Source organism: Phacochoerus africanus, chromosome 8 (assembly GCF_016906955.1).
Source record: "Phacochoerus africanus isolate WHEZ1 chromosome 8, ROS_Pafr_v1, whole genome shotgun sequence".
Taxonomy (NCBI): domain Eukaryota; kingdom Metazoa; phylum Chordata; class Mammalia; order Artiodactyla; family Suidae; genus Phacochoerus; species Phacochoerus africanus.
The window spans coordinates 116995070-117022912 of record NC_062551.1 but is presented as its reverse complement, the minus strand read 5'-3'; the positions used below and the strand labels follow the sequence as shown (position 1 = coordinate 117022912).

The following is a 27843-nucleotide window of genomic DNA, read 5'->3' as shown; positions in this document are numbered from 1 at the left end:
TTTTTCACAGAACTCGAACAAAATATTTTAAAGTTCGTGTGGAAGCTCAAAAGACCCAGCATAGCCAAAGACATCCTGAAAAAGAAAAATGGAGGTGGAGGAATCACGCTCCTGGACTTCACACTATACTACAAAGCAACAATCATCAAAACCATATGGGGACTTTCTGTCGTGGCGCAGTGGTCAACGAATCTAACTAAGAACCAAGAAATGGCAAAAAGACCAAAAAAAAAGAAAAAAAAACTGTATGGAACTGGCACAAAGACAGAAATAGAGATCAGTGGAACAGGATAGAAAGCCCAGGATTAAACCCACACACCTACAGCCAACTCATCTATGACAAAGGAAGTAAGAATATACAATGGAGAAGGGACAGCCTGTTCAATAAGTGGTGCTGGGAAAACTGGACAGCCACATGGAAAAGAATGAAATGAGAACACTTCTTAACACCATGCACAAAAATAAACTCAAAATGGATTAAAGACCTAGATATTAGACCAGACATTATAAAACTCTTAGAGGAAAACATAGGCCAAACACTCTCTGACGTAAATGACAGCAACATCTTCTCAGATCCACCTCTTAGACTATTGACAAGAAAAACAAAAAATAAACAAATGGGACCTAATCAAACTTAAAGTTTCTGCACAGCAAAGGAAACCCTAAACAAAATGAAAAGACAACCCACAGAATGGGAGAAAATCTTTGCAAGTGAATCGACTGACATGGGATTAATCTTCAAAATTTATAAACACCTTCTGCAGCTCCATACCAAAAAATCAAACAACCCCATCAAATAATGGGCAGAAGATCTAAACAGAGAGTTCTCCAAAGAAGACATGCAGATGGCCAAGAAACACATGAAAAGATGTTCTACATCACTGATTATTAGAGAAATGCAAATCAAAATCACGATGAGGTACCACCTTATACCAGCCACAATGGCCATCATCAAAAAGTCTATAAACAAGAAGTGCTGGAGAGGGTGTGGAGAAAAAGGAACTCTAGCACACTGTTGGTGGGATTGTCAATTGGTGTAACCACTGTGGACAACAGGATGGAGATTCCTCAGAAAACTAAATATAGAATTACCATTTGATCCAGCAATCCCACTCCTGGCCATTTATCCATAGAAAACCATGACTTGCAAAGACACATGTACTCCAATGTTCATTGCAGCACTATTTGCAAGAGCCAAGACATGGAAACAACCTAAATGTCCATTGATAGAGGAGTGGATCAAGAAGATGTGGTACATATACACAACAGAATATTACTCATCCATTAAAAGGAATGAAATACTGGCATTTTTAGCAACATGCCAGTATTTCAGTTTCTAGGATGGACCTAGAAACTGTCATGCTAAGTGAAGTCAGCCATACAATGAGACACCAACATCAAATGCTTTCACTGATATGTGGAATCTGAAAAAAGGACAGACTGAACTTCTTCGCAGAACAGATGCTGACTCACAGGTATTGAAAAACTATGGTCTCTGGAGGAGACATTTTGGGGGGTAGGGGGATGTGCTTGGGATGGAAATCCTGTGAAATCAGATTGTTATGATCATTATGGCAACTAAGATTGGTAATCATTTGTAATAAGAGAAAGGAAGGAGGAAGGAAGGAAGGAAGGACAGGAAGGAAGGAAGGAAAAGGAAGGAAGGAAGGAAGGAAGGAAGGAAGGAAGAAAGAAAGAAAGAAGAAAGAAAGAAGAAGAAAGAAAGAAAGAAAGAAAGAAAGAAGAGAGAGAGAAAGAGAAAGAAAGAAAGGAAGGAAGAAGGGAAGGAAGGAAGAAAAGAAAAGAAAAGAAAGAAAAAGAAAGAAAAGAAAAGAAAGAAAAAGAAAGAAAGAAAGAAAGAAAGAAAGAAAGAAAGAGAGAGAGAAAGAAAGAGAGAAAGAAAGAAAGAACAAATGAACGGAAAGGGCTTTGGCCCTAGAGGTAAAGACTATAAATGCCGATTACATATTTGTGGAGGGTCGGGTGGAGGTGTTTAGCTAAAAATATAAAATTTTTATGATTCTTGGAAAAAAAAAGAGATTTGTTCCTCCTGCAGGCTCCACCCTTGTCTCTGGCCCTGACAACTCAGCTGGTTTTGCCTAAGGTAAATGTAGATTCCACATGGAGTTCTCCTATCCAGGCAGTCTTCCTGGTGGTAATCTCTTAGCTCCATCTAGTCTCACCTTCATTATGTCCAGCAGAAATTCCCCATAGTTTTTGGCATCAGGATGGTCTTCTTCCCCCAGGTTTCAGGACTGATAAGGAAATAAAATAATGGGAAAAAGCCAGTGCCAATTTGAATGGGAATTTAGAAGCAGGGAAGTAAATTAAATATGCAGATATGCTGCCACCTTAATCCATAGGTTCAAACCCTATTACCCTGTTCACTCTGTGCTTATAATTGATTCTTTATTCCTTTACAATGATCTTTAATAAATTTTACAAATGGAATTAAAATATTTTGTCAGGGAACTTATCATTTGAATAGTTTATTAACTACTAGGAGTTCTAAAGGTGGTTTAGTAAGTGAAATAAGTTCTCTTTTTTGTACCCTTGAGTCTAATTTAAAGAAAAGTCATTGCACAACATCTGTTCCTAATGGTCCATTGGTGACCTTGGCATTAGAATGCTCCTTATCAAAATGAGAGGCACTAATGTGTAATCTGCCACATGCACAACTCCCTTTCGCACACCCTAGTCATTTCTGTGATAAGGCCAGGTTAAAGTTCCTTATTTTCCACTCCTATATAAACTGGTAGTTAAGTATTAAGCATACACATAACTAAATAATTATATAAATATTAGATGACACTATTAAATATTCACTAATCTGCTTTTGTTTTTGCCATGGTGGGCAGCAGCTTGATGTGGAATCTCAGTTCCCAGATCAGGCATTGAACTTGGAACATAGCATTGAAAGCAATGAATCATAACTACTAGACCACAAGGGAACTCGTAAATATTTATTAATCTGATATGATATGCTAGTGGCAGTTGATCTCACAGGACCAAGATACCCCCCTCAGACCATGGGGTTGCTACTTACTATCCAGTGTATGGGGCGGGGGGAAGTGTTTTAATGCACAGAATGGAGTGTTCTCCATGTTAAATGAGTGTGTTCTTCAATAAACCACCTTATGCCCAGGATGGAAGTAGGTTCCCTTGGTTGGATTGCCTATTATGAGCAATTACTTGCACATCTGTAATTCAATCCAGTCTAAATGTTACTTGATATACATTGAAGCAGATCTTGATAAGCAAAAGTTGATGGTAACTATCCAGTTAGCCAAGAAATGAATAATATCCAGATGAAATCACTTCCCTCTGTGAGCATAAAACTCAAATGTCAAGAATGGAAATATCCAGGCATGGTCTGCAAGGATGTCTTTGGCCATATATGATTTACTATCACCAGTAAGTGTCTTAGGCTAGAAGGAATATTGGATTTCCTAAGTACTTTAAGATATGCTTTCAGAAGCAGGGAAAAAGCCAAAGTGTCAGTTCCATTAAAATAATTACATCTCAAGTATGCACTTACTTTTACCTAAAGGCTTAAGATACTTGTATTTTTTCATATCTTTAATACTTCTGAATTTTTATAATCTGTTAGGTAAATTGACATTTCATTATATATGCCATTTGTAGAATAAAATAACGGTGTAATTTTAAAATCAATACATACAGTACATAGAGCAATCTCTAAGAAGAGCCTGAGTTATTGCAAATTGTATGAGCTATTTCCATGGAGGAAAAAGATGGAAAGCCCTTTCCCATTTGCATTTATAAAGGCTGCGTGACTTCTTTAAATATATACACTGATGCCAACAGAGCCATCAGAAATCAATAAATCACATTTTCATGTGCCGTAAAATGTCTGACACACACATTCATTTTCCTGGTCCAAAATTCTCTGCAAAAGGGACTGTGTAAATGTTCCATTTTAGTTTAATGACATTCTCCACAGTTAAAATTATGTGCATTATTGCCAGTGAGTTCAAAAACCTGAAGAGCACAAAGCTAGATAGGATTTTAAAAGCCTACACAGTACATATCCTTCAGTGGCCCGTCATTTAACAGACCACAGACACACAGATATAAATGCAGAACAAAATCGGGAGATCAGTAAGAATGGATTGTAATGCAGCAATTACCATTTGGACAAAAAAAATAATAATAGGCATAATTTATTTAGAAGCAGCTGAGGGATGGCCTTATAAATATTTGGAGAGATAGCCCTGATCGCCCAATACCATCAAATGGAGGCAGAGATGAACATAACTTAAAAATGACACAGATGACAGAAATGACAACAACCTATTCATCAGTGACATTCGATTTGAAAGTATAATAAAAACCTAAATACAACTTCACGTTAGTTGACATTTATTCTACCAGCTGCCATATATTTTAAAAATGGGTACAAAATTGTTCTATGTAGACACAGTTTGTAAAGTACAAATTCTTAAAGAAAGAAGGGATCTGTTATGTATAATCAAGAAGGTTCTAAAAATTCTCCAAGCACATCTCGCAGAGAGCTAGGCAAAACAGCCACGTCCGGCTATAAACCCAAGCATTGAATTTATTAAGCCAATATTCATACATGGGAACTGAATGAAGGCTTAGCTACAAATCTACCTGTTCACTGGACTGACCAATGGTCTGGCCCATCGTTTCTTTGCATTTGATCCCTAAACCAAAATTCTATGGCCAAGGAGATGACTTTGGATTCATGTGTTTGCCCAAACTTGATTATATTCAAAGTGTCTTATTCCAAGACTATAGCCTTTTGTTCAGTAACGTATCTTTCTCCCTTTCACCCACATTTTCCTTTCCCCAAGACCACTATGCCCAGCCTTACCTTACTGACCTCACCTTTCTCCCTATCCAGCCTGACACCCATAATCAACCACCCAGCAAGCATCTCACAACTCCCCTAAAATCTCCTGGCTCCTTCAACTGGAGCCTTTGCAAACCTCCAACAACCCTGGCAAAATCCAACTCCTGGCACCAAGCTAAATGCACAAATACTCAGTATTGGTGGGTGGAAAAGAGAAGTAGACCAAGTGTGTCTACTGTCATCTAACCTCAAATGGGGCCTCAGGGCTGTTCAGCAACCACTTTTTCCCCAAGATGAACGCAGAGGACGATCTATCCAGCTGCTTTCTGAAGTTGTTTTACTCTCCTGAAACCCCTAATCCTATAGTCTCTGAGCAGATACACCACCAACCAGCTGAAAACCCCTCACTTTTCACCGTGCTCTTCACATTTAGTTATATCTTCCTTCCTTCCTTCCTTCCTTCCTTCCTTCCTTCCTTCCTGCTTCTCTTCTCTCTGGTCTCAGAAATCAGCATTATTTTTTCTCTTAAACCAGTTTCTTCACCTTTCCATCTATTCAAAAACTCTTAATGCTGGAGAGGATGTGGAGAAAAGGGTACCCTCCTTCACTGTTGGTGGGAATGTACATTGGTACAACCACTAGGGAAAACAGTATGGGAATACCACAGAAAATTATATATAGACTTACCGTATCATACAGCAATTCCACTCCTGGGCATATATATCTGGACAAAACTTTCATTCAAAAAGATACATGCACCCATATGTTTATCACAGCACTATTCACAATAGCCAAGACATGGAAACAACCTAAATGTCCACTGACAGGAGAATAGATTAAGATGTGGCACATATACACAATGGAATACTACTTAGCCATAAAAAGACAAAATAATGCCATTTGCAGCAACATGGATGGAATTAGAGACTCTCATACTGAGTGAAGTAAGTCAGAAAGAGAAAGACAGACACCATATGCTATCATTTAGATGTAGGGTCTAAAATATGGCACAAATGTTCTATCTACAAGACAGAAACAGATAATGAACATGGAGGAGAGAATTGTGTTTGCTGTGGGGAGGGAGAGCCAGTGGGATGGATTGGGAGTTTGGCGTCAGTAGATACAAACTATTGAATTTGGAGTGGATAAGCAAGGAGTTTCTGCTGTATAGCACAGGGAACTATATCCACTCACTTGTGATAGAACATAATGGAGGACAATGTGAGAAAAAGAATGAAAATATATGTATAATTGGGTTACTTTGATGTACAGCATAAATTTACAGAACACTGTAAATAAACTATAATAAAAAAACCACTCTGGTCTATAAATCAAATCCTCCCTCTTCTATCCTTAATTTCTTCTACCAATTGCCTCAATTTTTTAGACAAAAACATGTTCAAGGAGTTTCCACTGTGGTACAGTGGATTAAGAATCCAAATGTAGCAGCTCAGGTTGCTGTGGAGGCATGGGTTCGATTCCCAGCCCAGGAACTTCCATATACCCTAGGTGCAGCCATTAAAAAAAAAAAAAAGATGTTTAAGTCCATCTTAGCTTTAAAGACATACCAAGCTTTTGCTATTCTCAAATGTGCAATTATTATTTACTGCCTAAAGTGAGTATTCAATTCCTCCTTCTCCTTCAAATCCAATTAACCAAGTCATAGTGATTTTATTTCTAAAATGTGTACATTGGACAGAATTGAATCCCCTCCTAAATTCATAGGTTGGAGCCCTAACCCTAGGACTATATTTGGCAACAGGGCCTTCAAAGAGGTAATTAAGGTTAAATGAGGTCATATCGATGAAGTCGTAACCCAATGTGAGGGGTATCTTTATAAGAACAGAAAGGACTAGCATAGATGCAGGTGTGCAGAGAAAAGGCCCCATGAGGACACACGGTGGAGGAGGCCTTCTATCAGCAAAGGAGAGGGGCCTCGGGAGAATCCAGGCACACTACTACCTTGAGCTTGGACTTGCAGCCTCCAGAACTGGGAGAAAATTAACTATTGTGTTTTTTGTCTTTTGTCTTTTTAGGGCCACACCTGCAGCATATGGAGCTTCCCAGGCTAAGGGTCAAATCAAAGCTACAGCTGACAGCCTACACCACAATCACAGCAACACAGGATCCGAGCCGCATCTGTGACCTACACCAGCTGCTGGCCTACACCACAGCACAGAGCAATGCCAGATCATTAACCCAATAAGTGAGGCCAGGGATTGAACCCACATCCTCGTGGATCCTAGTTGGGTTCTTTAACCACTGAGCCATGAAGGGGACTCCAATTCAGCATCCTTTGAAGAGAGTAGATTAAAGTGACAATAAAGGTGAGGACAGGGTGCAGCAAAACCACAGAGAATAGTGCAGAAATCCAGAGTTAATAAAGAAGGCTAGTATCTGACTGGGCGGGGAAGCGGGAGAGTGGTTATAAGAACTTGGACAGAGAAGGCTGTGTGGAGAGGACCTTCTGATAGAAGCTGGTCAGTGGATGCAGCCTGGGCTGACCACATAGGACAGAGCCCACAGAAGGGCTCAGTCTAACCCTTCTTCTGCCCAGTCCTCTGTTGGGGCTTCCCAACAGCTGAAACCAATTAGAATCCAGAGGGCCTGCTCTTTCCACCTCTAAATAATTCAGGCCCAAAGCCTAAAGTAATATAGGCTTCTGGTCTAGAGGGGGAGCAGAGGGGCTCGGAGTGGTCCTGAGCAGGACTGCAGAGCCCACTGGGGTGAGGTGAGTATCCGTATGGAGAAAGCAGAATTTGATGGTTATAAGCAAGTTCTAGTGCTTCAAGGAGGAATAAGACTTGGGTTCCTTCATTCAACCAATGTTTATTTATCCCTGTTATGTACCAGATAAACACTGATGATAGTGTTAAATGTCACAGTTCCTACCCTGAGGGATGTAATGGTTCTAGGGGTAGGGGGTTCAGTGAGAGAGAGAAAAGCCTATAGGTCCAGAACCATGTCCTGGTGGTTGTATATGCATTGTGCTAAGGGGACACAGAGGGATTAATTATATTCTGTCTGTGAGAGTTAGAAAAGATTTCATGTGAGCACCCAGGAGGAGCTGCAGAGACAGAGCATGGTGGGAGGGGGGCACCTGCACAGGAGGGGCCAGATGGGCAGTGTCAGAGGTTGAGCAAGAAGGGCAAGGAGCCCAAGTGGATGGGTAGGTGGGCTGTCATGGAGACTCAGAGCCTGAGGGTAGTAAGGAGACCATCCCCGTGGGGACCTGTGGGGACCAAGATGGAAGACTGACTACCTCCAAGAGGGATAATCAGCTATTTAGATATATTAAGTAAGGGCAACAGTTAATATATTAAGGGAGTATGTAGGGTAGTTACACAGGTAGTTTTAGAACTCCTACTAGGGAATTAAAGACAGAAGTGGAACTTTGGGAGACCACTGTAAGTTAATGATCACCCAAGAAAGGAATCATAACATCTTGAAACGAAACAGGTCTGCTTAACCATGAAACCAAGCAATAAAAGCCCCAGGCCATTAGACGAAAAAATGAGGCCTGCATCCTGCTGGTGGAGGTCAGCAAGATAATGAACCTTAGGACATGTACCTCTGCACACACCAAGGACAGGAATATAGGGGAAAGGTGACATTCCAAAGTTGAAGCCCCTCATCATACTGAAACCTGAGATGATTTAACACATGTTGGTATACGTTACCACTCTTCTGCTGATTTGAATAGTGCCACAACAGACACATTTTGACTAGATAAGGAAAAAGACTCCCCCACCTGGCGAGTTCCCTGGTGGCCTAGTGGTTAAGGATCTGGTGTTGTCACTGCCATGACCAGGTTTGACTCCTAGCCTGGGAACTTCAGCCTGCCATGGGCACAGCCAAAAAAACCCTGTCTGACATAGGCTTGACATCTGCTCAAAGAATGAGGAAGAGGGTGGTCTCTCCCCCTCCCACTTTCCCTTTTATTTTGAAAATTTATTTATTCATTTTGTCTTTTTACAGCTGTACCTGCAGCATATGGTTTGGAGCTACAGCTGCTGGCCTATACCACAGCCACAGCAACGCTGGATCTGAGCCACACCTGCAACCTATACCACAGCTCACAGCAACACCAGATCCTTAACCCCTGAGCGAGGCCAGGGATTAAACCTGTGTCCTCATGGATACTAGTCAGATTAGATATTTCCATATTTATATGTAGATATTTCTATATTTATAAATTGTGATATATTTATATATTGTGAATAGGCTCATACCCTTTCTTCTGTAAGCTGTACCTTGTCTCCAGAACACAGGAGGGTTCACACACACACATGCACATACACCTATTCATGCATGCGTTCTTGTATATACATAGATATAGTTCCTGGGTCTGTCCTAGACCTGGGAGCAGCCACACCCCAAGAGCAAAGAGCATATGTTTAGTGAGATCTTGCTTTCTAAATACCATCTTTCACTATAGGGAACCATGGCTCCTTGGAAAAAGGGTTCACTGCAGGACTGGGACAGGGAAATTCTAAGATGAGACTGGAATAATTTGACGTGTTTTTCAAAGTAAGGAAGTGTTCAAAGAGTGATGGAGACCATCAGAAGACACAGAAGAGAGCATGAACAGGTTCCTAGTGACCAAATGTGGACAACTGAGCATAATAACCTATTGAAAGACTAGGAAACAGTGAAATTATATGTATAGGAATAAGTGAGTAAATTGAAAGTCTGAAGAGAAACATATTTGCACAGTTTAAAAGACCATCCTCACAAAATACTCACAGGTTAGTGGAAGAATCAGAGTTACAGCCGCCGGCCTACACCACAGCCACAGCAACTTGAGAACCGAGCCGTGTCTGTGACCTACACCACAGCTGATGGCAACGCCGGATTCTTAACCCACTGAGCACGGCCAGGGATCAAACCTGCATCCTCGTGGATACTAGTTGGGTTCCTTACTTCTGAGCCACAATGGGAACTCCACGAAATACTATTTAATTACAAAGAATGAAGAGAAGCTTGATGGATACATTTTAATCAAAATTCATCAGTATTGGGACAAATCATAACTGTGTCCCACCTCATAGGTGCAAGGAGAATACAGCATCATTCACTGTATTCCTCCCGATAGTACACAACCTAAAACTGATCACTATGGAACATTACACAAACTAGCATTGGCTTATAATCTCTAAAGATGTCAAAATCATCAAAGTCAAGGGAAGAATGAAGAACTATTCCAGAACGAAGGAAACTAAAATGACATGACAACTGAATGCAATGATGGATTCTGTACTGGATCTTATTGCTAAAAGTGACATTACTGGGACAGATGGCTAAACTTTAATAGAATCTAAAAATCGCAGTGGAACTGAGCAGCACCATGTGATTCCCCCCACCCCAAACTACAAAGGTCCCTCTTGTTTGTGGATAAGTTGAAGTCTCTCAGGCCTCCCAGAGTCAGAAAAAGAGCAAGCTTGAGCAGTTAGTGACTAGGACAATGGAGTCACAGACTCAGTATCTGATGAAAGAAGAATAACACTATTGCTCATAATAATATATATCTTTATGGGCATTAGAATAATTGCAGCTTACTCTGCCCATGTATGTAAGCGGGCAATTAGAACTGTCAGCTAAGAGATGCTACAGACACATGTCAACATCTTCTACTCTGAAAATACAGCACCCTAGGTCAGGATGAAGTTACAGAAGATAGACCTTTGCCCCTAATTTCATAGACATGGAATGATGTCTGACAGTGTGGATTTGTAAGCAGCTTTTTTCGCCTTTCCTGTTTGTCTATCTCTGTTCCCCTTACACCTTAATAAGTAACATTTAAACTAATTCCTGACTTCTGCTCTACTGAATGGACATGATGCCTTGCTTAACCTGTTAATTCATTTCCTGGATTAAAAGGAGTAGGAGTGAGACGCATCTGTTGTGGCTCAGCAGGTTAAAGACCCAACATTGTCTCTGGGAGAAGGCAAGTTCAATCCCTGGCCTCACTTGGTGGGTTCAATCCCTGGCATTTCCACAAGCTGCAGCATAAGTTGCAGATGTGGCTCAGATCCAGTGTTGCTATGGCTGTGGCAGAGGACACAGCTGCAGCTCCAATTCAACCTATGGCCCAGGAACTTTCATATGCTGCATGTGAGGCTATAAAAAGGAAAATAAATAAATAAAAGGAGTAAGAATGAAAAATTAAGTAGTTACAGAATGACGGACTCTCTGCCCCCACGTTTCCCCTTAGCAAATCTGCGGGTGGACCATGCAGGCAAGAGAGCATCAAAAGGAAGATCAGGAGTCAGCAGGTCCACACACAATGGAAAGATGATGAAGAATCTGACCTCTTTAATGATTAGCTGAGATTGCTTCTCATTTTTCCCTTTAAAAACTGCCATGGCTGAGCAAAATTTCTGGTGTTGGTCTATGGACACGAGTCCACCTTCTCCTCAGATTGCTGGCTTTTCTGAATTAAGCATTTTTCCTTTCTACTAACATTTGCCCCTGGATTATTGGCTTTTGAGTAGGAAGCAGCCAAACCTGAGTTCAGTAACAACATGGTAAAATGATCAATGCTAGTTGAGCACAACCCACATGTTCTCCTTGCTTGGCCTTATTCCAAATTCTGATGTTTCAGTTTGTTTGGCCTCACTGTGCATCAGGCACATGAACTTGCATTTGGTAACAATGTACAATGGTACATAGCACCATTTGCATAAATCTTATCTTTGAAATACTAGGCTAGAAGTATTTTCTCCATGAGTGTGAACCAACAGGCAAGTACTCATTTTTTGACTAAAGTAGCCAACCCACCACAAAGGGATTCAAGTTTAGAATAGTGCCAACAACACAGGAGAAGCTTTTTTAAATGTACTCATTAAAACCAATTAAATGGGTCCTTGATAATAACTGACTCCCAAGACCAATAATCAGAAGTCCACTCTAACCTCTATCTTATATCTACCTGAGCCAATAAATCTTCTTTCCATTTAAGTTAGTTAGAGTTTGATTTTCTGTTATTTGCAGTATACTCTGTGCAGAGTAAAATTAAATACAAAACTAGATGAGACAACATTATTAAAAACAACTAGGAGTAAGTAAAAATTGTAATCTACGATAAACAGACCTCTAGGAAAAAAAAAAGAAGTAGGAGAAATATGGGAAAAAAAAAAACAGACAGGTTTGCTTAATGATAGTTGGCACTGGCAAAACAAATGGGAAATCTAGCTTCTCTTATTTTAAAGATGTAATAATGAAATGTCTTGGCTTCACCTGTTCCAGAACAGGAGAGCCTATAGGACTGCTTCAGGGGAGAATCAGGCAGAAACATGAAGTAGTCAAAGGAAGGAAACAATAAAGCTGGGAATTTCAAATTTTATGTGAAAAAGTTATCAAAGTTTGTGTGCCCTACACACAGTGAGGTCAAATAAACCAAAATGTAGGAGTTTGGGGCAGGGAGAGGTTTTTACTGCAGGGCCAAGCAAGAAGAACAGATGGCTTTTGCTTAAAAACCCTGAATTCCCCAGTGGTTCAGGGGGAAAATTTTTACAGACAAAATTTAAATTGAAAACTCCAAGTGTCTGACTTTCTTTGGATTCGTTGGTAATGAGGTAACAGGAAGGTGCTTCCAGGAATCTTGTGCTCAGCAAGTTAGCAACCTCCACCTGGGGGGGAGCTTCAGTTCAGCAGAACTTAAAGATATTACTATGCCTTGAGGAGGGACCAGGACCCTGCCCCAAGAGGGTACTATTGCTTCTTCCTTTCCCCTGCCTAGTCTCTGCATCCCCTTCCTTCCCTGATTAGCAACTGTTAGAACCTGCCCTTAGGAGCTCAGGAGAGTCAAGGATGTGGAATGAAGCCTGTTTCCTACAAATAAGAATGGGGGACACAGAAAGGATTTGTACTTGGGAGCCCTGGGAGCCAGCCCACGGGGTCCCACTCAGGTTCAAAACAAGCTTTTGTACAAGTGAGATTCTTAGGTATTTCACATAATTATAGTACCTCCCACTGGCTCAAATAAACTTATGTAATCAGATTCACATTTTCATGCCTTTTCTACTCTCTGGTCTAGATGGGGATGTTCAGTGCATCCCCTTTTGGATTTTTATAAACTGAACTGAAATAGAGCAGTTTTGGAAACTTAATGCATCAAGTCACCTGTTCCTATCTGCTATGAGAGAGGGTTGAACTCACCTCCAGCAGGGCAGAGAGAGACAGAGTGCTAAATTTTTTGGTATCAAAAGTTGATAGGCTTTCTGTCCTCCCAAATCACCCTAGATAAAATCTCCAGTAGCCTTCCAGACCTTCTATAAACCCACCATATAGGCAATGTCATTCCTTGACACTTGAAATATGAAAATATGCCAGGAATTCTGGCCTTTTTTTTTCATTTCCAAGGCCAATGCCCAAGTTACTTCTTATCTCAACTACTCCCATGGTCTCTTACCCAGTCTCTCTGGATCTTATCTTTCTGCCTGTCCATTACATTAGTCACAGGGCTACTGGCTTCTAAGAGAAAATAAGGACCATATTTAACTATCCCTTTGGATATTCTGCTCCTGCCCTATGTCCATGTACTAAAATATTTATTTAAATTATTTTATGCATGCTACTTCTCATTTGAGAAATCTTTTTTATTTGTATTCTTTAAATTTTCTTTCATTTCTTAAAAATCTTGTTTTTTATTAAAGTATAGTTGATTTACAATGTTCCTTCAATTTCTGTTGTACAGCAAGGTGACCCAGTCATGAACAGTTCCCTGTGCTGTACTGTAGGATCCCATTGCCCATCCACTCCAAATATAACAGTTTGCATCCACCAATCCCAAACTCCCTGTCCATCCTACTCTCTCTAATGGTACCTGCTAGTTTCAGAAAAAGTTAACAGAGCTTAATGTGCAACCAGCTCATCGAGGTGGTAGCTCATGCTACCCTATGGCGCAGCATTGTACCACACAAGCAGCAAGTCTTTATAATAATGACATGTTCCTCCTCTGCCAAAATTCATTTTTCCTTGGCTCTACTTATAAAATACCTATCAGTTCTTTAAGGTTCAAGTTAAGTATCCGTTCTGCCATAAAAACTTCTCCAATACTATTTTCAGATGAAAGTTCTTCATCCTCTGTGCCTTCAGAGGACTTTCTTTATACTTTTATTTGACATTTATGTTACCCTGCCTGGTCTTACACTAAATTTGGTATAGCTCTATCCAGTTATTAGACTTCTTTCCTAGTAAAGATGAAACTGTATTTCAGCATGAGGTTGTCTTTCTCCTCGGTCTATTATTGTTCTGCAAGATTCATTTTTGTATCCTCCATATTTAGCAAAGTGTATGCAGCACATAACATGTGCTTAGTAAATATTTCTTGATTAAATAATTCTACAATGGATTATATATTATTTGAGGACAGGTACTGTGCCTTACTCATTTACATTTCTTGCAGTGACTGAAAAAAACTGAGTAACAGAAACTGCTACAGGTTGAATTAAATATTAGATTGATTTAGACTGGCCTCATAGGTTATTGAAATATTTGGCTAATTATAGGACTATCTGTTATTTTCTCACTCCAAAAAGATGTGAGTACCTTTTAAATGCCAAATCTTATACCAGGAGCTGGAGGTGGAACTATAAACAAAATAAACCACACATATCTGGATTTGGAGGAAATAGCCAGACAGCTTATAAATCCACCTCCCTCTCCCCCCCCCCCAAAAAAAAATAAACAAAGTTTTCCTAAATATCTGAACTCAATGCTCAGTCATACCAGCTTGAAATATGAAAATCATCAGTGGCTTCTTCCTACACCTTGCTTCAAATGTTATTTGATAAAATGTACAATTAATACCACCAGAGGATGATGGTGGTAGTGACTGCATTATCCTACTCCTCTTTCATTTCAATGCTTTTCTCTAAATCCATGCCCTCATTTTGCCTTTTGGAACAATTAAAACTTTTTTTCTAATGACTCATTCCCCTTTCATGCTTCCTGTCTCTAACATTCCCTTTTCAGTTCTGCCAGAACTGTCTTCTTAAAAAGCAGCCATCTTATTATACTATAGTTCTCCTCAAAAGCTCTCAATGGCTTTGCCCTGCAAACACAGGGCAAACACTGTTCAGACTCTTTAGCCTTATACTCAAGGCAACTTCCTAAATTGGCTTCTAATTTGTCTTTCCAGATTCATTTGTACAGTTCTTCCTATAATCCAGACTCCCTCAGAATTGGGTTTTGATTTTGTAGCTCTGAATCTTTCACATAAAATACAGTTCTATTTATTTTACTCAAATTTTGCCTATACCTCAAGGTTCCATTCAGGTACCTCAAATTTGTCTCTGATTTTTCCCTTCTATATATAAAAGCTTAATTTACTTTGGGCTTTTTCCCCTAAGCTTACCTGTTTCAAACTCATATTTTCATTATTCACGAATATAGCTTCTGTATCCAACTACAGTGTATATAATCACTGAGTCAAAAAACATATAATAGGCACTTACTATATTTCCAAAGCACTAAAAACAAACAAAAAAAACTGAACAAATTTTAAAACAAAAAGGTACCCAAAATCAAAACAGTATTTTTCTAAATATCTCCAATAATCTCCACCAGGGATACAAAAGAATGCAGAAAATAGTAACTCATCAAATTTTAAGTATTTATGAAAGGGTAGGTAAGTTAGTAGAAAACAGAATCAAATGCTAAGAAAATTTATTCAAAGTAATATGGAAATATTGGATCAGTCTTGCCCATTTCAATTTATGGAGGTACCTATTATTTTGAGAAGCAAATTCATAAACACACACATTATGTCCATCAACTGGAAACTATATACAGAGTAAAAATTTATTGAACTGAGAATCACAAGGAAATGCTTCCTAGTTGCCATTTAATAATTTTTGTGAAATTTAATAAAAGTTTATGTGATGAAATATTTTTTCTTTTCAAAGGGAACAGCTTTAGAAGATGATTGATGTATGCTATTATGAGTCTATATTTGTATTTCCTTATTTTAGAGGCTTTTCAAAAATACAAAAATACACTTAAGGCATTTCCAGTTACACTAAAAAAAAAGATAAAAGGTGATTATTTATAGGCAATCATATTCCTGATGATAGACTCTCAGAAGGCAATTCCAAACATAAATTTTAAATGCTTTTTGGAAAGAGTTGAGAATAAAAACATTTACATAATTTCTTTGAAACCCTGGCTTTTTATTGCTATATTTCAATATTCCCTCAGGGCAAAGGAGCAGCTACTTCAGAGATTTATTTGATAATGGAATGTTTGATTTCTTTGTTTTTCCTTCCCATTGTGGGTAGGTCTGTTGTTTTCACTCTATGGCAATGTGCTGTATTTTAAAATCTGAATTGGCTCACTACTGATAATAAAAAATGATTCTGCTTTGGCAGATTAAACAAACATACCAATGCTAGCAATAAGTATATAAATCACATAAATATACTAAGATTATTACAAAATGATCCATCTGTGTTATCAGTCAACCTCAATAACAGACCTGCCACTTCATAATAATATAACTAGTGACAAATATCAAATGTCTGAAACTTCTACTTACCTGCCTATCCACCTCTGGAAGCAAAAGCAGGAGGTATTGTTGAAAATGCTGAGGTAAGGAGGCAAATGTATGTTTATTTATTAATGCCCTCAGGTTAGTGTTGACAAGAATAGATCCTGGGGTTTCTATGTCAATGTCCTCAGCTTTGGTCCACTTCAAGTGTCCTGTGTAAACAAGCAAGAGGCATGGATTCACTATGGATTGGGAAAAACATACACCTGTACACACATATATATGTATATATTGAACATATATATATTCGATAATGCATTTAATTCTTTCTCTTTTAAAATTGATAATTTCAGGAGTTTTCCCATTGTGGCTCAATGGGTTAAGAACCTGAATAGTATCCATTAGGATGTGGGTTTGATCTCTGGCCTCACTCAGTGGGTTAAGGGTCCACCATTGCCACAAGCTGTGTTGTAGTTTGAAGATGTGGATCAGATCTGGTGTTGCTGTGTCTGTGGGGTAGGTCGGCAGCTGCAGCTCTGATTTGATCCCTAGCCCCAGGAGTTTCCATACGCTTCAGGTGTGGCCATAAAATAATAAAAATAAAAAGGCTATTTCCAAAGTAAATCTCCAAGGTTTCCTTGCATTTCTGTCTTGCCTTAGTTGTCTTTAATTTTCATAGTGTATACTTCTCTCAATACCATCTATATTTTTAACTCAAAGCACCAGGTCTCGATAAGGGAGTATTTTAATTACAATCTTCCAATTAATCAGCATTCTCAAAACTTTAGGACCATAAATGGTAACAACTACAGTTTTGTAAGATTCTATAAGACCTAGGATTAATGATAACAATAATAACAGTGCTGTTAATTTTAACAGAGATAATGATAGCATTGATAGCTGACAGCTGCCTGTTCCCCATGTGTCACACACAAGACTAAGCCCCAGATTATTTCAGAAGATTCCTATTCTGGGATCTGAACTGTGAGAGTAATACTTTAAAAAGTAATCCTTTTTATAAATATTAGCTGTAAGGTCTGAAATGTCAATATGCTTTGTAGGATAATTCTACAACTCAGGCACCCAGGCCTCCAACAGAATGTTGTAAAGAGTAACCACAAATTAAAATTAGGACACACAAGAAAACAACCCACCATAAGGGACAGTCAGCAGAGGCATCAAACAGAAGAACTGCCACTCTCAGTTGCTTAAGAGAAACACTTGAGGGTGATTTTAATAGGGTATATTCTAAATCAAGGGTCAGCAAATTATAGCCCATGAGCTATATTCAGTCCAGTGGCTACTGGTAAAAAAACTTTTACTGGAATGTAGTCATGACAGAAATTGCATGACTTACAAGTCCTACAGTATGTACTCTCTGGCCCCCAGAAGGAAAAATTGCTGGCCCTTGTTTTAAATAATTAGAGGAAGTAAGCTCTAAAAGGAAAAAAAGGAAGTAAGCTCACTATGAATAAAACAGGACACTATGGTTTTAAAAAGGCAGATTTGAAACAGAATCAGAACTTTTACAAATAAAATTTGGTTTAAATTTTTTAAATATTAATGAATAAAGTAGATAAAATAATTATTGAATACTTTAAAGATAGAGTTGATAAAAATATCTAGAATAAGCATTAAAAATGATGAGTCAAAAAAAAAAAAACAGGACAGAGAAGAAATACAGGGAATGGGATAAACATAATGTACATTTATAGGAGTTTCAGAATGAAAAAACACAGCAGATGGTACAGAAGCAATACTTGAAGAACTAATGTCTGAATTTCAGAATCTAAAAAAATGACAAGAGTCCTCAGATAAAGCAACATACCAAATCTTAAAAAGGATAAATATCTATCCCCCATCTGATAGGTTGAAATCACAAAACATTAAAAATAAAATGAATACCTTAAAACAATTTTGAACAGAAACAGACTATATCCAAAGAGATCACAATAAGACACAGGCACCTTATCAATAAATAACAATGACAATGAAATACCATCAATGTCGATGTCATGGACACTGGACCACAGGAAAGTAAGTGTCCATCTAGAATTTATTAATAATAAAGTCCCCCTAAATGGCAATGACAGCCATTATACGAGAATATTTTCAGGATCCAAAATGGAAACTCTATCCCTTAAAGAATCTTTCTAAAAAACCATTAGTGGATGTTATTATAAAGAACTTAAATCAGGAGTTCCCGTTATAGCTCAGTGGTTAACAAATCCGACGAGGAACCATGAGGTTGCAGGTTTGATCCCTGGCCTTGCTCAGTGGGTTAAGGATCCAGCATTGCCATGGACTGTGGTGTAGGTTGCAGACGTGGCTCGGATCCCACATTGCTGCTGTGCGTAGGCTGGCAGCTACAGCTCCAATTAGACCCCTAGCCTGGGAACCTCCATATGTCTTGGAATCGGCCCTAGAAAAGGCAAAAAAAGACAAAAAACAAAAAACAAACTTAAATCAGAGACAGAATGAGTGGGTTGCAGGAGCAATGATATACTATGACTAACAGACATGAGTAGCCCCAAATAAATATTAACTGTGAAAAATAAAACTAATACCTAATGAGAATTAAACCAAAATGAAAAGAAAGTAAAACAAAATCCAGTAGACAACGACTGCATGCAAGATGGGAAGGTATGATGAAAATGATAATACTATATAACCCTGGCATGGGTTGGGAAGAAGAGAGATATGATATATTCTAGTTCTTGACTTTGTTAAAATTCCATAGGTCACCCATGAAAGAAATGAAAAAGACTTCTAACTTCCAAATACATTCATGCAAGGAAAATTCAATCAAAGGAAGGCATAAAAGGAGAAAAACAATTTTAATTTAGTCCAACACAATAAAATATACACAAATGGATTTTCGTATTAGGTTTAAAAGTAACACAATCTAACTATAAGAGATATATTTAAAATAAAAATCACATAGAATAGAAGAAAAGGAGATAAACTAAGAAATACCAGGCAGACATTCAAAACAACAACAAAAAAAGCAATATGACAATATTAACACCAGACAAAGATAAAGGTAAAAAAAGAAAACAAAAACAAAACAAAAAAAAACCTTATTGGGGATAAGAAAGACAATTCCTTAAGGATAAAAGGAGTAATTCATTGGAAAAATATAATGACTGTAAACCTGCATCCATTTAAACAGCAGAGCATTCAAAATTTAAAATTGAACAGAATTAAAAAGAGAAAGTCACACTATAAAATGCTAGTGGGAAGTATGAACGTATTTTACCAGACACTGTGATATCAAACAACGTGTCTTAATATTGAGGACTTTATGGAGTTCCCTGCTGGTTAAAAGGTTAAGGATCCAGCATTGTCGCAGCTGTGGCTTGGTTGCTGCTGTGACATGGACTCAATACCTGGCCCAGGAACTTTCACATGCCATGGGAACAGCCAAGATAATGATAATAATTAATAATAACAATAATAATAATACAGAAGACTTTAAAATCTCAATAATCAACCTTAAACCAATGAACTTAACATAGGACATTGCACTAAACCTTTAAGGAGGAGTAAGGAAGGGGGAAAAAAAAAAACAACCAGTAAGTCTCAACAAATACTGAAGAATAATATAAAATCTCATCTCTCTATCCACAAAGAAGTAAAATTAGGTATAAAGAACAGAAACACAGCAACTGTGCAATCCTCCTACACCCATTATATATTTGGACATTTGAAAGTACTCTTCCAAGTATTTCATGAGTTAATGAAAAAAAAAATTGTAATGGAAATTACAAAATACTTAGATTCTAAATGACAATGCCAAAATTTATAAAATGCAGCTCAACTGGTTTTAAAGATAAACTGTAGGAGTTCCCGTCGTCGTGGCGCAGTGGTTAACGAATCCGACTAGGAACCATGAGGTTGCGGGTTCGGTCCCTGCCCTTGCTCAGTGGGTTAACGATCCGGCGTTGCCGTGAGCTGTGGTGTAGGTTGCAGACACGGCTAGGATCCAGAGTTGCTGTGGCTTTGGTGTAGGCCAGTGGCTACAGCTCCAATTTGACCCCTTCCCTGGGAACCTCCATATGCTGCTGGAGTGGCCCAAGAAATAGCAAAAAGACAAAAAAAAAAAAAAAGATAAACTGTATATATTACAGAGTAGGAAAATATTGAAAATTCAAGAGTTAAGTGTGCAAATTAAGAAGTTAATGAGTGAACTACAGAATAAAAACATGAGAAAGAAGAAAGGAAAAAGACTATAAAGAATAAGAATAGACATTCATGAAATAGAAAAGGACAATGAGAACCATCAGCAACAGAAAAAGGCTTTTAAAAAATTAAGATTAATAAAATAGGCATACTTCTTGAAAGATGGCCTAAACAAACATGAATGGGAACGAAAGGCATGTGATTTGAGATACAGCATAGATTCAAGGCAAATACAATTAAAGTTAGATTTTAAAAAGTATAATATGCATAAAAAGCATACTACTATGACTTTAGCTAATACCTTTGAAGACAAACTAAGGTATTTCAAGTTTACAAAATTTCAAATTCTATTAAAAATAGAAAGTCTCAATAAATTTGTGAAAACTTTTGTAAAATACACAACTCTTCCTACCCCACATACATATACAGTACATATTACAAGTAACTCTAAAGATGAATTTTACCAAAACATGAAGGATATCACCTACTACTTAATTTTACACATATTCCAGTAAATAGGTAAAGAAAGAAAGCTCTTCATTTTATGAAGTAAATATCACCTTTATTCCAAAATAAGGACAAAAAAGGACAATATGAGAAAGTCTGTTGGCCAATCTCACTTATAAACACAAAAAAAAGTACAAATATTGCATTTTTGTTTTAACCTAAATCAGGTCCAACAAATTCCTAACGCTGGTTAGGAGCAAAGACAAGGTGACAGGTATATAGTTGTATGTTTTATTAGTATCTGTATTCTTCTATATGTTTGAAGTATTCAACAGTAAAATAAGAGAGACTACAAGGAGAGAATTAGGAAAAAGCTTTTTTTTTTTTTTTTTTTTTTCTCAGCAGAGGAGACAAAGGCAAAACACAGAGACAGAAATGTTGAAAATATAGGAAAGCAATTTGTTTAAATCTTATGGATGGCCAAAATATTCTCTTGGTTGAGGTCATTTACCAAAAGTGACTTTGGGAGGGAGTATCGGGAAATGAAAAAATTCTAAAACTTTAGAAACAATGTGTTACGGATAATGCAATAAGCAAGACTTATGCTGTTGGTTACTATTTTTTAAGGTTCAAAATATTTAGGAGTATCATAGGGAAAAAAAAGATACAGAAGGTTACATAGTCTTTTAGGACAAAGTCAAAAGATCTATTTCTAAGATGTCCAACTAAGTAAAAACATGGGTTTTTTTTTTATAATTTTGGAACAAAGAGCAGATGAATTTATTGCTAAATCTGCTGCCACAGTGGATGATTAATTCCATTTTGATTATCCTTACTTTCTCTTAACTGGCTTAAGAACAATCTCATTATGTCTGATTGTCTTATCTCATTAAAGCTGATACCTCATCTCCCTAGACTAAGCAGAGGAAAAAAAAGATATTAGCATTTAACTCCTGGACACTAGAGAATGTAAAGCAGCTGATATTGAAAGAAGCAGAGATGTGACAATGGTCAAATTGCCACATAAGAGTTTATGCTATAGATGATGACACTAGGCTGACCTCATGATAAAAATCATGGGGAAGTGTCTGATCAGGGTCAGGGAAATTATTACTTTGACCATAGGGAGTTTGAAGAGCACCCATCTGAGTAGACGCTGAAGACTCTGGAGTTCTTGGTGATGGGTGAGTATTCTGCTGGTTTAAAGTCTCCTGTTTCCCAGAAGGAAAGCCATACAGAATTTCTGTGGAAAATGTGCACACACTCCCTTAGATGCACACAGAGAGAAGGGGCACATGAAAGAGGCCAACCAAGGCCTTTTGTTATAGGAGGAACTGTGCAAAGAAACTCAGCAAGAGTTGAAAACAAGAGTTAGTTTTTGTTGTTTGAAGGAAAATAGAGAGGATGATTCTGAAAATGCTCAGAGGAGAAAAGCAGGCTTTCAAAGAGTAAAATCTAAGGAGGAAAAAATTATCAGAGGATGAAATTGAATCATCTACAACATGAATCCTAGGACCCTTCACAAATGAAGAAACTGTACAAAGTCTATCAAGGAGCAATGAATCTATTACCATCCAGTACTAGAAGCGTCCCTGTTGTGGCTCAGCAGTTAACAAACCCAACTAGTATCCATAAGGAGGTAGGTTCAATCCCTGGCCCTGTTCAGTGGGTTAAGGATCCGGCGTTGCTGTGAGCTGTGGTGTAGGTTGCAGACACAGCTCAAATCTGGTGTTGTTGTGGCTGAGGTGTAGGCTGGCAGCTGCAACTCCAATTGGACCCCTAGACTAGGAACCTCCATATGCCACAGGTGGAGCCCTAGAAAGCAAAAACAAAAACAACAACAAAATACAGTATTAGGGTTAGTGAACTATGGGGATTATGGTTAAAAAAAAATTAAATGTTAACAATCTTGATTTAAAAAAATAAAATAACAAAAACGTAGATAAGAGGGGCTTTGAGTACAATTATCTCCCCATCCTTTATAATGTATTGTCCAAAGTTTCAGTAGTTAAAAGGGTCATCACTCATTTCAGATTTTCATATTTTTAATATCTTTTGCAGAGAACTTTTAGATATGAATATATCTCGTGGCAATGTTTAGCAATTTTGTTTTTGGTTTTACTTCTATTCTTTTTTACTATTCAGGCCAAACTTAATTAAATTTAGTATTTTTAATTAAAATGGTGTAACAGAGTTTTTCTAAGATGACCTCTATGACTACAAATTAGCAGATGTCAAATAATGTTTATGAAACACTGGTGGAAATTATCTTTGATGACAGGATTTAGAGTTACTATTCAAATATATTTTTATTTTCCTGCATTAATTTATTTTAAAAGTATGGAACATTTTATGAAACCAGCAAAGTTGTAATTCTTCACTACAAAAAGATTAAACTAAATAAAATATACTGGAATGAATCCCAGAAGTTGGGCTCAGCAAGGACATTTATTAAAAAACCCTCAGAGACATCCATTAGAAACTTGCATTTGTTTAGCAAGCACTTTTTAAACTCCTACTGTGTTACTGAACGGGAAGAAACATGATTAAAAACTAGTTTAGGTCAACGACCTAACTTGAGGAACTCACGTTTTAGTTCAACATTTAGGAAAAATGTGAGAAATTTATAACAGAAAAAAGTGGTTAAGAAGGAATACATATCATTAAACAGTTTTCAAAAATATTTACAATCCATCTCTTAAAAAAATCCACAGGGGAGGTTTTTTTAAATATATAAAGTGATTTTTATTGTATTTTTTTCCTTTATAGCTGGTTTATAGTGTTCTGTCGATTTTCTACTGTACAGTATGGTGACCCAGTTACATTTACATATATACATTCTTTTTTCTCAGATTATCATGCTCCATCATAAGTGACTAGATATAGTTCCCAGTGCTACACAGCAGGATCTCATTGCTAATACATTCCAAAGGCAACAGTCTGCATCTATAGGGGAGATTTGAAACAAGTTTTATCCTTTGCTAAGATAAGGATAAAGGGCATTAAAACAACTGATTAGGGATGAAAACCATGTACTTCAAACTCCATTTTTAGCCTATACCTACCATACATCGCACCAGATGTGGGTTCTACTGCCTGGTTATTTGGTAGTCTAATTCTATACTAATTTTCTAGCCCTATGACAATAAAAGGGCCCTAGTAGATGTTATTACCATTTGCTGTCATGCAAGTCAAAAAATACCTTCTACCATGCATGATTCAGAAACAGGAGAGGGACCAACACAGTCCTGTTTCTTTTTTATTATATAGCATCATCAGAGAAATACTCTTTGGATCCATAATGTTTTTTCAAGTGCACTCACTCATGGCAACTCATGTTACCATGTCTACTCAGCCAGAGGGCTACTCAGAGAAATATTCTGATAAGTTTCATACATAAACCTGGCTAAGAATAAACAAAGACAAAAAATGAAACAAACAAGCAAAAAAATCTGTCAAAAGCAATTAGTGAGGGGGAGGGGGAGGGGGAGGGAGTGGGATGAATGAGGAGCTTGGGGTTAATAGATGCAGACTATTGGTTAACAGATGCAGACTACTGTCGTTGGAATGGATTAGCAAATGAGATCCTGCTGTGCAGCACTGGGAACTATGTCTGGTCACTTATGACAGAGCATGATAATGTGAGAAAATAGAATGTGTACATGTATGTGTAACTGGGTCACCGTGCTGTACAGTAGAAAACTGATGGAACACTGTAAACCAGCTATGATGGAAAAAAATTAAAATCATGATATAAAAAATAAAAAAGCAATTAGTTCCCATGCAGAGTGATACATTTCTCCTAAGAATTTTAAGATCATCATCAGAACTAGAACGACTGAGGGAAACCGAAGCTCAGTTATTTCCTAAGCCTCTCTAGGGAAGGTGGCATATAAAGGAAGCTGAGGAAGTCTGTAGTGTGTCCCCCACAGCAGAGTCCTCAGGGAAACACACTGGGGTTCACTGTGCTCTGAGCTACACACATTTGGATTCCAGAACCCAGGTGAAACCTGTACCTCAGACAGGGTGAACATTCTGCAACTGACAAATGAAATAAAATTGCCAAAGACCAAAAGGAAGCACTCAGAGACAATTAGAGGTATTTTACATCCTACTAGGAAAATCTCACAATGGGAATCAAAATTTAGACTCAGAGCCTAAAGTCTGATTTGGACTGGATTTAGTTTCATAATTACCAATTTAAGTTAGAACAGACTTACCGTATTTGTTTGAATTCAGAATGATTTCAACACTCTAGGAATTATATAGTTACTTTTACTAGAGAAGGCAAAGTTCAAACCACATTTCTGAAACTGCGTGAATTAGATGTCTACCTAATGGGAGAAACAGATGATTCCCTGTCTGGCTGGCTGAGGGATGTCAGGTGAGCTCATCTCTCTTTGCATTAGTTCTGCAGCTATATGTTGGTTCAACAAAGAATGACCTTCCCCAAGAGCACAGGATCATTCTTACTCAATGATATATAAGTAACTGCCCTACTGTGCTAAAACCTATGGATGTCTCATTCATCTGGACAAACTTAATAGCCATTCTGTTACTTATCAGTAATTCATCTGAAACCTATTCAATAACTACTAAATAAAAGGGATGGAAGGGGTGCAAAAGGTACTACAAAGATGGATGGGAATTAACAACTTAATGGCAAGGAAGAGAGTAAAATGTAGATAAATATGCTTTATGGAACACTAATCACCATCCTGATTCTAAAATGCTTCACAGTACAGAAAATCTTTTACTATGTAAGATTCCTAAGGTCAAAGAACATCAAAAACATTACTTTCCAAAAAAGATAAGAGATACTATCTGGAGATAGTTACATTTACATGGTTATATGTCTTGTTTTGTTTTTTTCCTTCTACATTTTCACTTTTCACTTTATATTGCTGGACATAACTTAGAGGCTTATTAAGTGCTACCGATTTCATTTGCACAAAATAAGCCACTAGGGGTTTTTTGCTTTTTGTTTTTTTTTTTTTTTTTTGGCCATGCCCACAGAATATGGAAGTTCCAGGCCAGGAATAAAACCTGCGCCATAGCATCGACCCACGCTGCTGCAGTTACAATGCCAGATCCTTAACCTGCTAGTGCCACAAGGACCTCCAAGTACTGTTTTCAGCCACTTGCCAGGTTACTTAGTCACTGACAGCTCCTTCCTAGTAATCACCTTCAGTTTATTTTTGACAGATTTTTACCTTAGTTGACTTAGTTTAAATCGCATCTTCTTGCTCTGATTTTATAGGATAGGGCAGGAAATCTTTCAGTTGCCAGCTCTCCTACATATAACTAGTATATTCACGTTTTAAGACCCATGGCAAGCTCATCATGTCATAGATGCTATGCTGCTCCCCACTGGTGCCCACAGGTCTACAACACAGGCTGCGTGACAGACATTCAGAACACCTCCCAAAATAATGGTTCAGATTGTGGAGCTAGCTGTGCCTTGGCTTGTATCTTAGCTGTGTCATTTAAGGACAACCTCCTCAACCCTCAGGGCCTCAGTTTCTTCAGCTGTAAAATACAAATCAATTCTAACTGAAGGACTCAATGAGACGATGTGTCGAAATACCCAGACCGCTACATTACACATGGGCAGTGAAGAGGATGCCACTTCTCCTTTCCTTCATTAAAACTGCATCATTAATTCTACGACTTGGTGGTCGAAAGAAAGCAAGCAGAACATGGTGAAAAAGAACATGGTGGTCTCCTTTATCGCCTTTAAAATCTGCTAACAAATTAGCTGAAATACCTTTACTGTCCTAACTTTTAAAAGACAAGATGTTTAGAGGCATGCAGGACTCCTAGGTTACCACAGTTAGAACAGGAGATCCTGATGGAAGACCTGAGCACGTGACAGGATCCTAAGAAAGGGACAAGGTCTTGCTGACCACCAGCCCTGAAGTCAGCTAAGTAAAGAAATGAAAAGGTCCCTTAATTTTAATTGTCTTAAACTTATGATATGGCATTGACTTTACTGAGGTTGGTAGCAGACTGTTTTAAACTGAGGGTCACTGACTTTTAAATTACTTAGGGTATCATGATATGTGGGCGAGGGGGCAGGCTTATTGCCATTGTTGCTTTTTTTTTTTTTTTAGTATGTTGTTTACATATCACTCACTCTCCCATTATAGTTTTCAATTTCAGAAGCTACTCATATTAAAACACTTTATAATACTCAAAAAACTAGGGGAAAGATGTCAGTATATATGTACAAGTGGTTATCCATGAACACACACTCATACATTTTGAGCTAGACGATAAATATAACATGATTTAGGCTTATGAAAAAAAAATAGGCTATGTTTAAAAAATTTAAAACAAAAATAAATTCTGCTTTCCCAAAGATCTCTTTTGTAAGGCTATCTAAACCCTATTCAAGGATTTTACTGAAACTGCTCCCAGAACTTAACAAAATCCTGGTATACAGTAGGTAATCAATAAACCCTTACTAAAGAAAGAAAGAAATGGGCTAAAATCTTGCTTGAATTTCACAAACAGATAAACCCTGCAAAGAAGAATTACCCTAAGTTGCCAAGAAAGTAAATGGCAGAACCAGTAATAAAGTTCAGGTCAATAAATTTGTACTTTCTACCAACCATTTTCCAAAATGTTACAATGATCCGGGTCATTATCATTACCCTTATGCAGAGATGAAATAACTGAGAGAAGGAAATGAAGCCATTAGGTCCAGACATCCAGCAAGGCGGATTTGGTCTAGAATTTTAATGTTCAGCCTAGGATACGTTTACTTTCCTCTTTTAAATTTCCGTATTCCTTTTCCCCCCTCACGCTGCTAAGTCCCCGATAAATGTTATCAGTAAGGAAATCTTTAGAAGAAAATCTGGCACTGACTTGCAAGACCCACTAA

The 27843-nt window shown here is 37.8% G+C and overlaps 1 protein-coding gene across 1 annotated transcript in view; it reads right to left on the bottom strand.

Annotated features, from left to right (window-relative positions):
• The window catches only part of ASXL3 (ASXL transcriptional regulator 3), a 151076-nt gene that overhangs the window by 57264 nt on the left and 65969 nt on the right, over positions 1-27843 (bottom strand). Inside the window, exon 7 of the mRNA XM_047794092.1 lies at positions 16377-16540. Within this exon, the coding sequence (XP_047650048.1) occupies positions 16377-16540 (164 nt within the window). The remainder of the gene's footprint in view (positions 1-16376; positions 16541-27843) is intronic.